General features: G+C 50.3%; 5 protein-coding genes across 5 annotated transcripts in view; 4 read left to right on the top strand and 1 right to left on the bottom strand.

Moving 5' to 3' along the window:
- Positions 1–1,498: 1,498 nt before the first annotated feature.
- On the bottom strand, positions 1,499–3,026 carry UREG_01526 (uncharacterized protein; the record flags this gene model as incomplete). Its single annotated transcript, XM_002541964.1, has 3 exons — positions 1,499–1,827; positions 2,012–2,546; positions 2,616–3,026. The coding sequence occupies 3 exons, from the start codon at positions 3,024–3,026 to the stop codon at positions 1,499–1,501; spliced, it is 1,275 nt and encodes a 424-aa protein (XP_002542010.1).
- A 1,660-nt stretch (positions 3,027–4,686) lies between these two features.
- Positions 4,687–5,617, top strand: UREG_01525 (uncharacterized protein; the record flags this gene model as incomplete). The annotated part of the gene is made up of 5 exons (XM_002541963.1): positions 4,687–4,812; positions 4,862–4,944; positions 5,006–5,139; positions 5,202–5,402; positions 5,457–5,617. 5 exons carry the CDS (start codon positions 4,687–4,689, stop codon positions 5,615–5,617), a joined length of 705 nt encoding a protein of 234 aa, XP_002542009.1.
- A 660-nt stretch (positions 5,618–6,277) lies between these two features.
- UREG_01524 (uncharacterized protein) lies at positions 6,278–7,216 on the top strand (the record flags this gene model as incomplete). The annotated part of the gene is made up of 1 exon (XM_002541962.1): positions 6,278–7,216. The coding sequence occupies one exon, from the start codon at positions 6,278–6,280 to the stop codon at positions 7,214–7,216; it is 939 nt and encodes a 312-aa protein (XP_002542008.1).
- A 539-nt stretch (positions 7,217–7,755) lies between these two features.
- On the top strand, positions 7,756–9,383 carry UREG_01523 (uncharacterized protein; the record flags this gene model as incomplete). The annotated part of the gene is made up of 2 exons (XM_002541961.1): positions 7,756–7,866; positions 7,953–9,383. 2 exons carry the CDS (start codon positions 7,756–7,758, stop codon positions 9,381–9,383), a joined length of 1,542 nt encoding a protein of 513 aa, XP_002542007.1.
- A 1,080-nt stretch (positions 9,384–10,463) lies between these two features.
- Positions 10,464–13,350, top strand: part of UREG_01522 (uncharacterized protein) — a gene marked incomplete at both ends in the record, with an annotated part of 3,868 nt that continues 981 nt past the window's right edge. The window contains 3 exons of the mRNA XM_002541960.1: positions 10,464–10,661; positions 10,781–12,233; positions 12,289–13,243. Of these exons, the coding sequence (XP_002542006.1) occupies positions 10,464–10,661; positions 10,781–12,233; positions 12,289–13,243 (2,606 nt within the window). The remainder of the gene's footprint in view (positions 10,662–10,780; positions 12,234–12,288; positions 13,244–13,350) is intronic.

The following is a 13,350-nucleotide window of genomic DNA, read 5'->3' as shown; positions in this document are numbered from 1 at the left end:
AACAGATGCAAAGGAGTGAGCAAAGAATAAATGCCCAGGACACAGGTGGCGATGGGTGAAGATGATGGTTGGAGTGGGTGTGATTGTTGGTTTTGGTGGTTGGAGTTCTGTTGTGGATTGGCTTTTGGTGCGCGAAAGAACCGTGGCGTGAGACAGGCAACGCGTGGGAAAAGTTTAGGGGAGGTGCCCACAGAAATCAGTTCCTCCGGGGAGCAGCACCACCCGCACACAATTGCACACGGGCACAATAAATATTTTCAGGGGATATCAAATAATTGTCTCTCGTAGCACATTCAAGAACTTGGATTAGGTGGCGTTTGACGCGATTTTCGACCCGGAACGCGTCTGTCTGAGCAGGCTGCAGCCACACACGCGAACAATTTCTCCTTGGAAGCTCCGTGAGCTGAGGTTCACAGGCAACAGCTGAAAAGGGCTGAAGAGGTGCCTGGATGGCAAAGTAAAGCAAATATGACTGTTCACTCGCGTTTGAGGCCTTTCTCACTCAGAAAGCTCAAGGACGTGGAGATAAAACCAGAGTCAAATCAACCAGCGCACACAATGGCATCCAGGTGTAGAAGTCCCCAAGTACAATAGCTCTCCAGGGTATCTCAAGGTGTCAAAAAGAACAGTGCCAGCCGTGGGTATCAATGATTCAAGTGCTGATGGAGATCGCCCACAGGGAAAAGCGAAGAGGCGGGGATAGCATAAGAGACCAGGTCGGAATTCCTGGCTTCACCTAGAGCTTGACAGTCAAAGATGTTTTAATAAGTTGGGAGATCTGAAGACAAACTGACTACTCACAAGGTAACTATGTCACCACTCGTCCTTGCGAAGATGGCCGAAGTAGATGGGAAAAGCAGTTTCCAACACAGTTGAGGCAAAAGGCTGTCAAACTATGGGTCTTGTGTCCACACCTGCAGATGACTGATCTAAATCGCAAACCGTTTAACCAAGTGCATATTCAATGTCTTCTGGCATAGTTACATGAAGCCCACCGTGAATCAGTCAAGGCTGGACAGCGGTTTACTTTGTAGTCTTGATTCAATTAGCCCGTTAGCTGCACCTGGAAATCCACTTTATTATTCGCTACTAATCAGTTGGCGTGCCAGTGAAGGCTCCCTCAGCTCTGCTCCCCATATCCATCTCAACATTGTTGTGCTGGATGGAATGATAGCCAAATGGGGTTGGGTTGCCCATGTCACTCTCGCATGGTAGATTGCTTATCGACCAGGCAGTAGTGTCTGTGTCTATAACTAACTCATGAGTGACGACAATTTGATGAACTAAGTAATCGATATTAGTTACAGCCTAAAGGACATCCAGGCGCTCCGCAGGCCTCCAGCAGCGAATTAAAAATTACTATATGCAAAGTAAGAAACCGACAACAGTGCCATGCATATCATAAATCATGCCCTACGCAAAGCAGCAAAGGCTTAATGCTGTTTCTAAAGAGTTAGTACTGAGTCACAGAGCAGCTGAAATCTTTCGAGGTGACGCATCACTGAGTAACTACTCCCACTGTTACAGCGTTGTGGCCAACATCGCCATACAACGCTCTCTTCACATCGAGAGTGCGGTGCTCCGGCTTGTGAATCCGCAATGCCCAGAGGAAATAATCTTCGAGGGGAAGCAAGTTCAGGAGAATGGAGTTACCCCACCAGCCGACACCGCAAACAATTGCACCTGCCACGGCATCAAGGATGAAATGGTTTGCGGTGGCTACAATTGCGACCAAGATTGTGAACGGATACGCGAATCCAACGACAAGGCAAGCTAGTCGGCGCCATGACGGCAAGTGGAGTTTGGCTTCGGGGAGGAATTTGCTGACTAGTGGGAGACAGAGAGTTTTTGAACGGCGGTGCTGAGGAGCCAAAGGAATCGTCAGGATGGTTAGACCGATCATCAATGAATATCCAAAGTGAAGCGAGGGCATCGCCGCTGGCCAGGAGCTTGGTCAGCAAGTATGATTGGGAAAAGAAGCATCGAGAGAAGGCAAATGGACGGTACTTACCATACTGGTTGCAGAACTTGTTCTGCGTCCACACACTGCGTGCGCCGCCAGCTCCATGCACGGTGTCCACAAATCCGTAACTTCGAGCAATTTCGCCAATCGGGCCATCCAGTGATTCGTCGCTCAGAAGGCGAGGCGGCATGCAAGGCCAAAGCGTGAAGACCACAAAGGCGAGCAGATTACAGACAGCCATGGTCCGCCGTCGGGCCTGATAAAGCCCCGGACCAGCAGGCGACCCGCCCGTATTGCTGTCCGGACCACACATCCGCCGTTCCTGGCAGCGATTGCTGGTGATATTATAGTAATAGAGCCAGACGAGAAACGCGATTGTGCCGGGGATATGGATGAACGAGTATGTCCAATTGATCCATGTCAATAACAAAGGCCGTTCCAGAAAGTATTTCTGTATCCCAATCTCCCAGAAGATGTGTAGATTTTCTTCCAATTCAATGATCTGAAGAGCGTGCCGCCTGGCAACATCCACTGTGCCCTCCTGGAGCGTAACCGCCGTAAAAGCCCGCCCCAGCTGATATATCTGCACCCGAGATGGTACCACGCGTTAGCTAAGCCTCCATTTAACCAGAGCACCTGAGAAAGGACGTACCCAATATACCAGAGCCCAGTACCAGCATTCTACCAGGAACGGAAAATTATGAAGCAGTCTGCTCAACAGACGATTTCTAAATACTGCGGTATTCGGCGTGATTACCTCCTTTCTCCAGGAGAAAAGGCCAATGGTCCGTTGCCTCCAACACTGTTCATGGCCTGCAAGTAGCGAGGGCGACTGCGAACGGGGTTGCCCCCCAGTCAAACAAGGGGATTTGACGTCGGTCGTGTGTAGACGTGGCTGCGGTGGCCCTGACTCTTCATCTGAGAGCGGGCTCTCGCGGGGACTGTTGGAGAGGCTGCTAGTTCGTGAATATGAGCGCGCAACATCTCTTTCGCGATTGATCCATGTTCCGCCAAAGAGGAGGGTCACGACCACCAACGGCTCCAGGAAAGCTCCCACGGCCATATCCGACAACAGTTGGCATCCAAGAGAGCTGCGAGAGCTACCTGGTGCAGTGCGCAGTCAATGTTTTTTCTTTTGGAGGGGGGTATATATCTCAAGTGGAAGAAGGAGCGGATGGAAGCCAGGAAGATATCAGCATCAAACAGAAAAAAGAAAAATTAATAAGACTTCGGGAAGTGAAGTCGTTCCTGGACCAGAAAAAAAGATGAGCTTCCTTCAGGGAGGGAAAAAACGAGGACCCCGACCCGGAGCAGCCGGAAGGGCGGAAAGGCCTTGAAGTCCGATGAATGGATTCGGTATCAGCACAGTGGGGATACCCAGCGAGCAGTCACCGAAACCGCCTGATAAAACGAAGTAACAGTACAGCAAGATGGGGGATCAGAAGCAAACTGCTTGCTGGTGCCATGCTTGGTACTGATCACGGGCAATGGAGGCTGCCATCCTGGCCAGTTGGAGCTTTGGGTTGGACAGTTGTGATGACCGCATGTCCGTGTGAGGATCGGCCAGTCAGAAGGAAGGCGAGCACGCGACGCTGGGGCACAAGCTTCCTGCGAGCAGAAGAGGACATATGTGGTCCACTGGCAGCCCTCCATCATCCCATCGCATCTCAGGGATGAAAACGAGAAACTCGGCATCGAATTCGAGGAAACCTTGGATAGCAGCGACTGCAGTGGAGCGACACAGGCCAACCTTGTCGACCGGGATTCCGACGTGGATCGTCGCCGGGCCAGGACATCATTGCTCCACTCTAGTTGCACCCGCGCGGATAGAATGGAAATAATGCAAGCTCACGATGCGCGCGTTCGGCGACTAGGCACTCCGAATCCCGGGGCAGCAGATAGCGGGACACGCCGTCGAATTAAGTAGAGATGCAACTGTCTACATTCACGGATTGTGCATTGTGGCACACTGTTGCACGGGGTATAGTTGGCTAGTTATTAGAGCACAAGATGCAACAAAATTCAACGCACTTCAACCTTGTTCTCAGAATCTCAGCAGCGTGGTGATGACGTCACACCCGTTATCTAGAGAATTGGCTGGTGCACGAAGAACTGTTTATGGGCTTCTTATCAATCCATCATCCTTGTGTAGTATTTGCTAGCAATTGATCAGACGAGATCGCTGATAGTCCATTGGGAGGCCATTCTTTTTATTCTTCACGCGAAAATGCCGGTCGTAGCAAGACCAAGACTGGCAGCATCAGTTCAACACGGCCTTTCCGGCACCGCTGCCTTGCAATGCTACCAAGCGTCGTTATGGAGTATCCAATTTCACTACTTCATCACACCGATGGAACCAAGTAAAGCCCTTGATCCAAGATAAAGCGAATGGCCTGGGCTTTGCGAGGTCAAACCGCTTACCGTCAAAACCCCGTAGCAAGGGAGTGACTGAAATCCGGGGTCCTTACTATGCTGTACGGATTACTCCATCAACCTTGGGCCAATTTGCTAACGGATGAACCACTTGCGGTTTAGGTAATGGGGAAGAGATATCTCTCTGATATTCTCGAAACGTGAGAGTAACGGACCAGCTTGCAAGGTTCTTTCTTTTTAAAATCCACGTTACTCTGGGTCTCGCGAGGCTGACATCGAGATCTGGAATGAGCAGAATGGGCGAATATGTTGACGGGCTCAAATTCTCCGGAGGTTAGTTTCCGCTCAAAATGGGACGGATGTGCCTGGCGCAGCAGCTGACATCGATCGGGCCAGGCTCGTTCTCCCTCTTCGAGGAAAACAAATTGCGTGAAATGATCGATTTGGCACATGAAAACAGCGTTTATGTTTCGACTGTAGGTTCGCTCCCGACTGGGTTTCGAGCCGCTGCTGATAGGAAAGTAGGGTGGCTGGGCAGAACACCTCCTAACCCACCCAGATAATGCATCGGTCCTCGAAAAATATTTTGCAAAGTGCAAAGATCTTGGGTCGGTTAAAAGATTCGTTTCCCAACGGAGCCCTTCGTGACTGACCTAGGCGGGATACTAGGTTCGATGTGATAGAGCTATCGGCAGGCTTCCTTTCGTTTCCCGATGATGATTGGCTGCGGCTCGTTGACAAAGTACATTCGTATGGACTTAAGGCCAAGCCGGAATTGGGTATACAATTTGGAGCTGGGGGAGGTATGCCTTTCTATTGGGATGTGTAGCTTCAGGGTCATGTCCGCGTTTCTGATTCTCATTAGACACGTCCGCCGAAGAACTCGAAGCCATTGGTACCAGCGATCCAGGTAAACTAATCAATCTTGGCCGGAAGTTCCTCGACGCTGGAGTCGAGCGACTCATGATTGAGAGCGAAGGCATCACAGAGAATGTCAAAAGCTGGCGGACAGATGTCGCCTCCGCAATAATGAAGGAATTACCTCCGGAAAGGGTTATGTTTGAAGGTGCGCTTCCCTGGACACCGAGCCATTAGTTAGCCCCTGCTCACGCCTTGATAGCTGCGGATCCATCGGTATTCAACTGGTATGTACGCGAGTTCGGCGTCGACGTCAACCTTTTCGTGGACAACTCGCAGATTGTGCAATTGAGCTGCCTCCGCCGTGGCATCTGGGGAACGGCTGATACATGGGGCAAGGTTGTTTCCTATAGGCCCGAATGATATGTATCTCAGCAAAAGTTCGGTTGGAAGCTGTCTTTTCCTTTCGCATAGGCAACTCTGTAGTTAGTAATGTGTTAGTTATACAAAAGCACCACAATTGCAAGGACCAGTAAATTGATTCCATGCTCTGTCCAGGAGCATTGCATTGCTCACACCAACAGTCAACTTGTGCAACTCTCATAGTTCCCGTTGGTCGTCTGCCAAGGGGTGACCCTTAGTCAAGGATGAATAACACAGAAAGGCTTACAAAATGCTGACAATCAACTTCTAATCATCAGTGGCAACCAGTGTAGAATAACAGCAGCGATGAATATTATTAACGCTTCTGTAATTCGGTTGCCTCTCGTGCCGTTGCTTATAATAAGTCCAATGTCTTTACAGAGCTCTTGGTCATGATTAGAAAAACTCTCTAGAGCATTCCGCAAGCTTCGCTCGCACTTTGCCCTGAACATATAAATGCGTTCAGTCGGGACTACCGGGCTGATCATCTCGCTGCTCATTTGCATCTTCTCATTTGGAATAGTTCTCTTCTCAGATCAAATCCAGCTGTTGACATCCAATTTCACATTGCCCAATCCGATTTGTTATCTCCAGAGCAACTGTATTTCGCAAAGTCAAGACTCGAACTCTTCGTCACTTCACAGCACGGCACCTGCAGAAATGTCGATTCCTCGCGCCATCCGACAGGCATTCCTTGCCATTGAACAATCAGAGGGGGCTGGCGCACGGGTACGCCGGTCCATTGGTACGCCAAAGCTCAGAAACCTGAGTCCCTTTTTGATGCTCGACCATTTCACCATTGGAAAAGGCGCCGGGTTTCCGGACCATCCTCATCGTGGACAAGAAACTATCACCTATATTCTCTCCGGGGGTGTCGACCACGAGGACTTTGCCGGGAATAAAGGCACGATCGGGCCTGGCGATCTACAGTTCATGACCGCGGGGCGAGGCATCATGCACGCGGAAATGCCCCGCCAAAACCCGGACGGAAGCCCCAATGTTGGCATGCAGCTGTGGGTAGACCTGCCGGCGAAGTTGAAGATGTGTGAGCCTAGATACCGGGATCTCTCCGCTTCAGAAATCCCCACTGTCACCGAGGACGATGGAAAAGCGATAATCAAGGTGATATCAGGCCAATCGCACGGAGTGGATTCCGTACGCGACCTCGCCTATACACCGGTTTGGATTTTTGATATCACGCTCAAGCCAGGCGGCAAGGTCACACAAGCATTGCCCAAGGGCTGGAACGCGTTTGCCTACACCTTGCTTGGGGAAATTACCTTTGGAAATGCCTCTGACACGACTGCGAAGCCATCGTCTGCTTCCTCGCTTTCGAAAACTGTTCCCCAGTACCACAACGTTGTGTTTGACCAACAAGGAGATTTTGTTCATGCTTCCACTTCGCCGGACGCCCGTGAGGATTCCCGGTTCCTTCTTGTCGCGGGTCAGCCGCTTGACCAGCAAGTCATCCAATACGGCCCGTTTGTACTGAATTCCCAGGAAGAGGTCTATCAGGCCATGCGAGACTTCCATAGTTCATCCAATGGCTTCGAAAGAGCGCGTGGCTGGGAGAGTGAGATTGGGAAGAGAATGGGATAAAAGTGCTTGCTTTATTTATGATACCAATTTATCTGTAGCTTCATGAATCTGATGTCGGCAAATGTATGTAGACATGGAAAATAAATCCTCTTTTCTACTCGTATAGTTAATGCGACTTGATTGTCATGCAACGGTGTAGTAACGGAGTAGACTTGTCTAGTTAAAGCGGCACTGGTTCCGAAGAGGCCACATGGAATTCGCAACCCTTGTTTGCTGTTAACTCTTGAGGAACTACGCATTGCTACCTGTGGCAATAGATAAATAGATAACGAGGATTCGCATGGTCTGAGGACTAAAAATGCTTATACATTCCAACTCCCCATATAACCATATTACATAGCTAGCTTGCTCTGGCTTATGGTTTCCGTTGCCATCGGGATGTGCAGTACCAACCAATGTCGCCAAAGAGAACAGAGAATCTATGAAGCAACCCAGGCTCCTTCTGGACAATAGTCTCGCCTCCTGACCCTACGAACGTTGTGGTCTCTGCGTCCCTAGCGAGTCAGATCATTCTCATTACAATTCGAACACTACACATTATGGGCCGCCGCACACGCGCATCGCTAGCAGCCTTCATAGCGTATGCGGCTGTTGGAGCATTCGGGGAGAAACCCTTTCGTGTTCAGGACGATGTGCTTGGATTTCCGCAGGTGTGTTGATGGTTTATCCTGGGCCGTGTATCTTCCTGCATCTCGCGGACGGTTGCTGACCTGATTACCTTGTGTGCGCGAATTAGTATGAGATACACTTCCCCGACGAATACGTTCTAGCGGATGATGCCTATCCAAAATTACAGGAATCTTTGATCGCCAGAGCCCAGGGCGCGTCATCCTCTCCGCCATCCCACTCACCGACATCTTCGTCTGTCGCCGGCCAGCAGGGTTATACTGAGCTGTCACAACAGGTGCTATCCCGCGATGGGCCCAAAGGGGAGAATACCGGTGAACCAGTTTCGCTGCCTGAAACCGATGGCTCGATGGAAACCTATGAAGAAATGGTCATAAGTGGCCAGAGGTTCCTTTGCGGCATCCCTAGAACTCATACCCCTGCCAACAATACAACTAGCTCAGAAGGTAGATCTGATGCAGACCAAGAAAAGGAATTGGCAAAAGCGACGGATAGGGGACTAGAGCTACTCCGAGATATGGAAGGACGTTGCATGTACTATGCGGCCGGCTGGTGGTCATATTCCTTTTGCTACATGAACCAGGTCCGCCAATTTCATGCTTTATTACCCGGTAGTGGCGCGCCGGTTTATCCTCCTACCGAGGATCCAACTACGCAGTCGTACGTACTCGGCAGGTTCCGCAAAGCGAAACCTGACGGAAAACGCGAGAGTCGCAAAAAATCTACGACGGAGATTGCGACGCGTCAAGCAGACGGGGACTCCCGGTACCTTGTCCAGTATCTTGAAGACGGAACACCCTGCGACCTCACGGGAAGAAATCGGAAGATCGAAGTTCAATTCCATTGCCACCCGCAGTCGACTGATCACATTGGCTGGATTAAAGAGGTGACGACCTGCTCATACTTGATGGTGATTTATACGCCTCGTCTTTGCAACGATATAGCGTTTCAACCTCCCCGGGAAGATGAGCCCAATGCCATCAAATGCCTAGAAATTATTTCCCCTGGGCTGGTTCCTGAGTGGGAAGATAGAAAACGGGCACGATTACAGCAAGCACTTAGTGAATCTGCTTCGGACGCTTTGCCAATCATCGGAGATATTGAGGTTGGAGCAATGAAACTTGTGGGCAAAGAAGGAAGGAGAATCGAAAAGGGTAGGGTTGTATCTATTGGAGAGGAGAAAATTGAAGTTGTCGCAATAAGTGAAAAGGGAGAGATACAGCGACTATCGAAGGAGGAGCTCAAGAAGTATAATCTAGATCCGGAAAAGATTGAGGCCCTCAAGAAACAGTTGGAAGAAATAGCAGGTGGCAAAGATTGGAAAATGGAGGTAGTGGATGCGAATGGACAAAGGGGACTACGCGGAATCATTGAGGCGGATGACGACGAGGAGAGTGACAGCACGCCGAAACCAGGCAAAGACCAAAAGGACTCTAAGAGACAGGGGAAACAAGAAAAGAAGCAAGCCAAAGCGCGGGCAGATGAGGATACAGACGCCGCTGAAAACGGGAGCGATGAAACATACAAGGAAGAACTCTGAGATTGTCAATGCGCTTACCTGTCACCTCACTATTGTGTATTTGCTCTTGAACCCAGGGCCTATGTATGATTACTCATTGATGATCTTCTTCTTTGCATTGAACTGTGACAGACATATATCCATCACTCATTGCGGCCCGTCACCGTTCACCTACATGCATATGGTTGTGTACTCATGCAGCAGTGCAATAGTCTAACAACACAACCCAGCACTTGTTTGACTGGACATTTAATATCCCTTAAACCGTAAACCAAGCAACAGCAGCACATTTTGAAAAATTAGAACATTGATAGATTTGTAGAATGATGAACAAGCAGAATCAGGCATCCTGGCTCATAAAAGGGGCTGCCGTGGCGTTGGCAGAGTGCTTAGTCAGAAAGTGATACGGAATAGTCGTTTGTTACCGTATATTTCATAACCGGCTCCCCAAGAACGAAGCAAGCACGCTGAGATATTCTGAGCCCTGGGCTGTATCCGTAATCATGTTTCCGTAATGCGTATCGTCGGCCAGCAACCTTGACAATCATCTCTCCTTCCAGGTGCCTCCAAGCAACGACCACGACGACTCTCAGCTTCACCTCCTCCTCCTCCTCCTCCGCACGACATAATTGACTTCCACGGTCATACAGATCCTGCATTAGCTTACTCGATCTCCTGGCACTGTCTTCCTTCATCAATCTCTTATTTCAACGCTCGTCTTACGCCCAACAATCCCATGAGGAACGTCGTACTCCACATTGCTCCATAGATTTTGTCATGCATAGGATTCTTGGTTCCGCTCAGCCAAACAATATCTCAGCTCGGCGTCTTCCCTCCCAGCGACGGTCGGGTGCTTACAACGGATAACATCGAACCTTCTTCCTCGTTCACGGCTCCTTGGCGATATCAGACGGCCTGAGCATAGTTGCATACTTCAGTACCCCGACTCAGGTACCTCCAGACGTACCTCGCTACGTTACGTAAACGGGGTCAAGCCCGCCGCACAGGACGGTTTTGCTTTCTACGATCAACACACTCGAGCCACACAAGCAGTTCGGAGCGTAGTCCTCGTCTTGACGACATCTCGGGAGGCGGAGGAAGATGGGTTTTGCGGGGATATACACTGCTATATACGACTATAAGCCGCAGGCGGAGAACGAACTCGAGATATCCGAAGGGGATCTCCTGTACATTCTTGACAAGGCCTCGGACGATGGCTGGTGGAAAGCAAAGAAAAAGGCCACCGATGAGGACGACGAAGAGCCTATCGGTCTAGTGCCCAATAATTACGTCGAAGAGGTAACTTTTATTCCCCTCAGCAGTTCCCCTAGTTTTGATATCTTTTAACGGCTATCCGCCTGGGCCTTGTACGGCTTTCTATGCGATAAAGTAGGTGCTAACAGTAGTGTATGCGATAGGCGCGTCCTATTCGAACTGCGCGTTCACTCTATGATTACACCCGACAAACAGATGAGGAAGTGTCGTTTCCTGAAGATGCGGAACTCAAAGTTTTTGATATCTCTGATCCTGATTGGACACTGGTTCAAATGAATTCAGAATACGGATTTGCGCCCTCGAATTATATCGAATTAGCGGAAGAGACAGAACCGGCTACGACCTCCTCTCCACCTCCTATGCCCTTACCGGAGGGGACTGACAATCGTGAAACTGAGTCTGAGGGTATTCTGACACCACACTCTGTCTCTAGCCCAATTGAAAGCCCCGCGGCTGCCTTAGCAGGGATTCTCAACAAGCAACAAGCGTCCTCATCTTCAGCACACACTAGAGCTGTCCCAGCACCCCCAGTCGAACTATCTCAATCTCCACCTACAGCATTAACTCCGCAGGCGTCCGATGAAGACGAAAGCCCTCCTCCGGCGCTTCCGCAACGGCCTATCTCCCGCGCTAGCCCACCACGAGAACCAATATCGCCCCCGGAAGAGGATCCGTATCCTACTCGACGCGAGGTCCCCGCTCCTCGTCCTCAGTATACCTCCCTGAGGGAAGAGACCTCCCCTGGCATTAGGCCTTCTCCACCGTATAGCCGGATTGATGTCCGGGACCGTGAGAAGCTCCATAGCCCATCCGCCGTTTCCCCGTCTGGGTATCATATATATAATATCAGCGAAATGATTTCCATTATGGGAAAGCGGAAAAAAATGCCCACAACTCTTGGTATCAATATTGCTACGGGGACCATTTTTATTTCCCCAGAGAACTCGGAAGATGGCCCCAACCAGGAGTGGACTGCAGACAGACTTACGCACTACTCTATTGAGGGCAAACACGTCTTTTTGGACCTCGTGCGGCCGAGCAAGAGCGTTGACTTTCATGCAGGAGCCAAAGACACGGCCCAGGAAATTGTGTCGGCTTTGGGTGAAATCGCAGGAGGGTATAGGGCTGAGGGTTTGAGGGAAGTCATCGCGGCCGGCACTACTGGAGGAAAGAAGAAGGGTCAAATCCTATACGATTTTATGGCTCAGGGAGATGATGAGGTCACTGTAGCTGTTGGGGATGAAGTCATCATCCTTGATGATACGAAGTCAGAAGAATGGTGGATGGTGAGGCGGATGAAGAATGGACAAGAAGGAGTTGTTCCCAGTAGCTACATCGAGCTTACAGGAGTCGCTACACCTGAAGAGTCAAGCTACCGCGGAGTGAATGCCGGTCTTCCGGTCGTTGAACAGAACCGTCGTGAGGAGGAACGTTTAGCGAGGGAGTCTGCTCGAAAGTCTAGGAGGAATGATTCTGGTTCCGGAGAGGTAGGGTCCGGCATGAAACTTCCAAATAGAGCCAGCAGTTTATTTATACATGATGATGGTAACAAACGTTCGCAGCGCCACAAACGTGATAGCCGATCTTCAAAACAAAGTAAGTCATCATCTTCCATCTATGGGACTATTTGTCCATTCTGATCGTTGAACAGAGCCGGATTCCTCGAAAACGAGGAAATGGACCGATCGAACGGGTACATTTACGGTTGTTGCCGAATTTATCGGTCTCACTGACGGAAAAATACACCTTCACAAGCAAAACGGAGTAAAAATTGCTGTACCAGTGGCCAAAATGTCCATCGAAGACTTGGAATATGTTGAGAGAGCCACTGGTGAGTCGCTTGATGAGGATAAGCCTCTATCGGATATCCGGCGTCGCAGCCAAATGCCTCAAGAGAAATCCAAGCCTATAGGCGCGTCGATCAAAAAAGAGCCAGATTACGATTGGTTTGACTTTTTCCTGAAGGCGGGCGTTGGCCCTCATCTTTGTGAGCGGTATGCGCACAACTTTGCAAAAGATTCGATGGATGAAAGTGTGCTTCCAGATATCACAGCAGATACCCTGCGAACCCTGGGACTCAAAGAAGGTGACACCTTACGAGTCATGAGATATCTTGATGATAAATATAATAGAAAATCGAAGGCTCGAAACGTTAGCTTTGGGGGTGAAGAGGTCATTGGCAACGGAGAAGAAGCTGGCGGCTTGTTCTCTGGCCCTGGCGGCGCCCTCCGAAATAATACACGCAAAGGTCGACCCGCTCCCCCCGTTCAAACTAGCGATGTCGTTGATCCGAAGGCATTTTCGTTGAATGACCCTTCAAAACCAGCATCGTCAGCTGGGAAAGAATCCTCACAGGTGTCCTCACCAGCACGGGAAAAGGACGAACCGAAAGGCTTTGAAGACAGTGCCTGGGAGGTGAAACATCCCAAAGTGTCCGCGAGCTCAACTACGCCTTCGTCCATGACCGTCACGCAAACTCAAGCCCAGCCAACTCTGACTGGGGCGATGGCAGACCTTTCGCTGCTGCAAGAGCCATTGCAGCCCACTAAAACATCCCAGACACCTCAGCCAAGTCAACCGACTGTCCCTCAGCCTCAACCGCAACCGTCATCTGTACAAGTAACTCCCCAGCAGCCCCCGGCTACGGGCGCCAATCCCGCCTTTTTGGCCCTACTGCGACAGCCAAACTTGCCCCAAGCTCTCAGATAACCGA

Source organism: Uncinocarpus reesii, genomic scaffold (assembly GCF_000003515.1).
Source record: "Uncinocarpus reesii 1704 scaffold_1 genomic scaffold, whole genome shotgun sequence".
Classification (NCBI taxonomy): domain Eukaryota; kingdom Fungi; phylum Ascomycota; class Eurotiomycetes; order Onygenales; family Onygenaceae; genus Uncinocarpus; species Uncinocarpus reesii.
The sequence above is the reverse complement of the archived record's forward strand: the minus strand, read 5'-3'. Positions and strand labels throughout refer to the sequence as shown.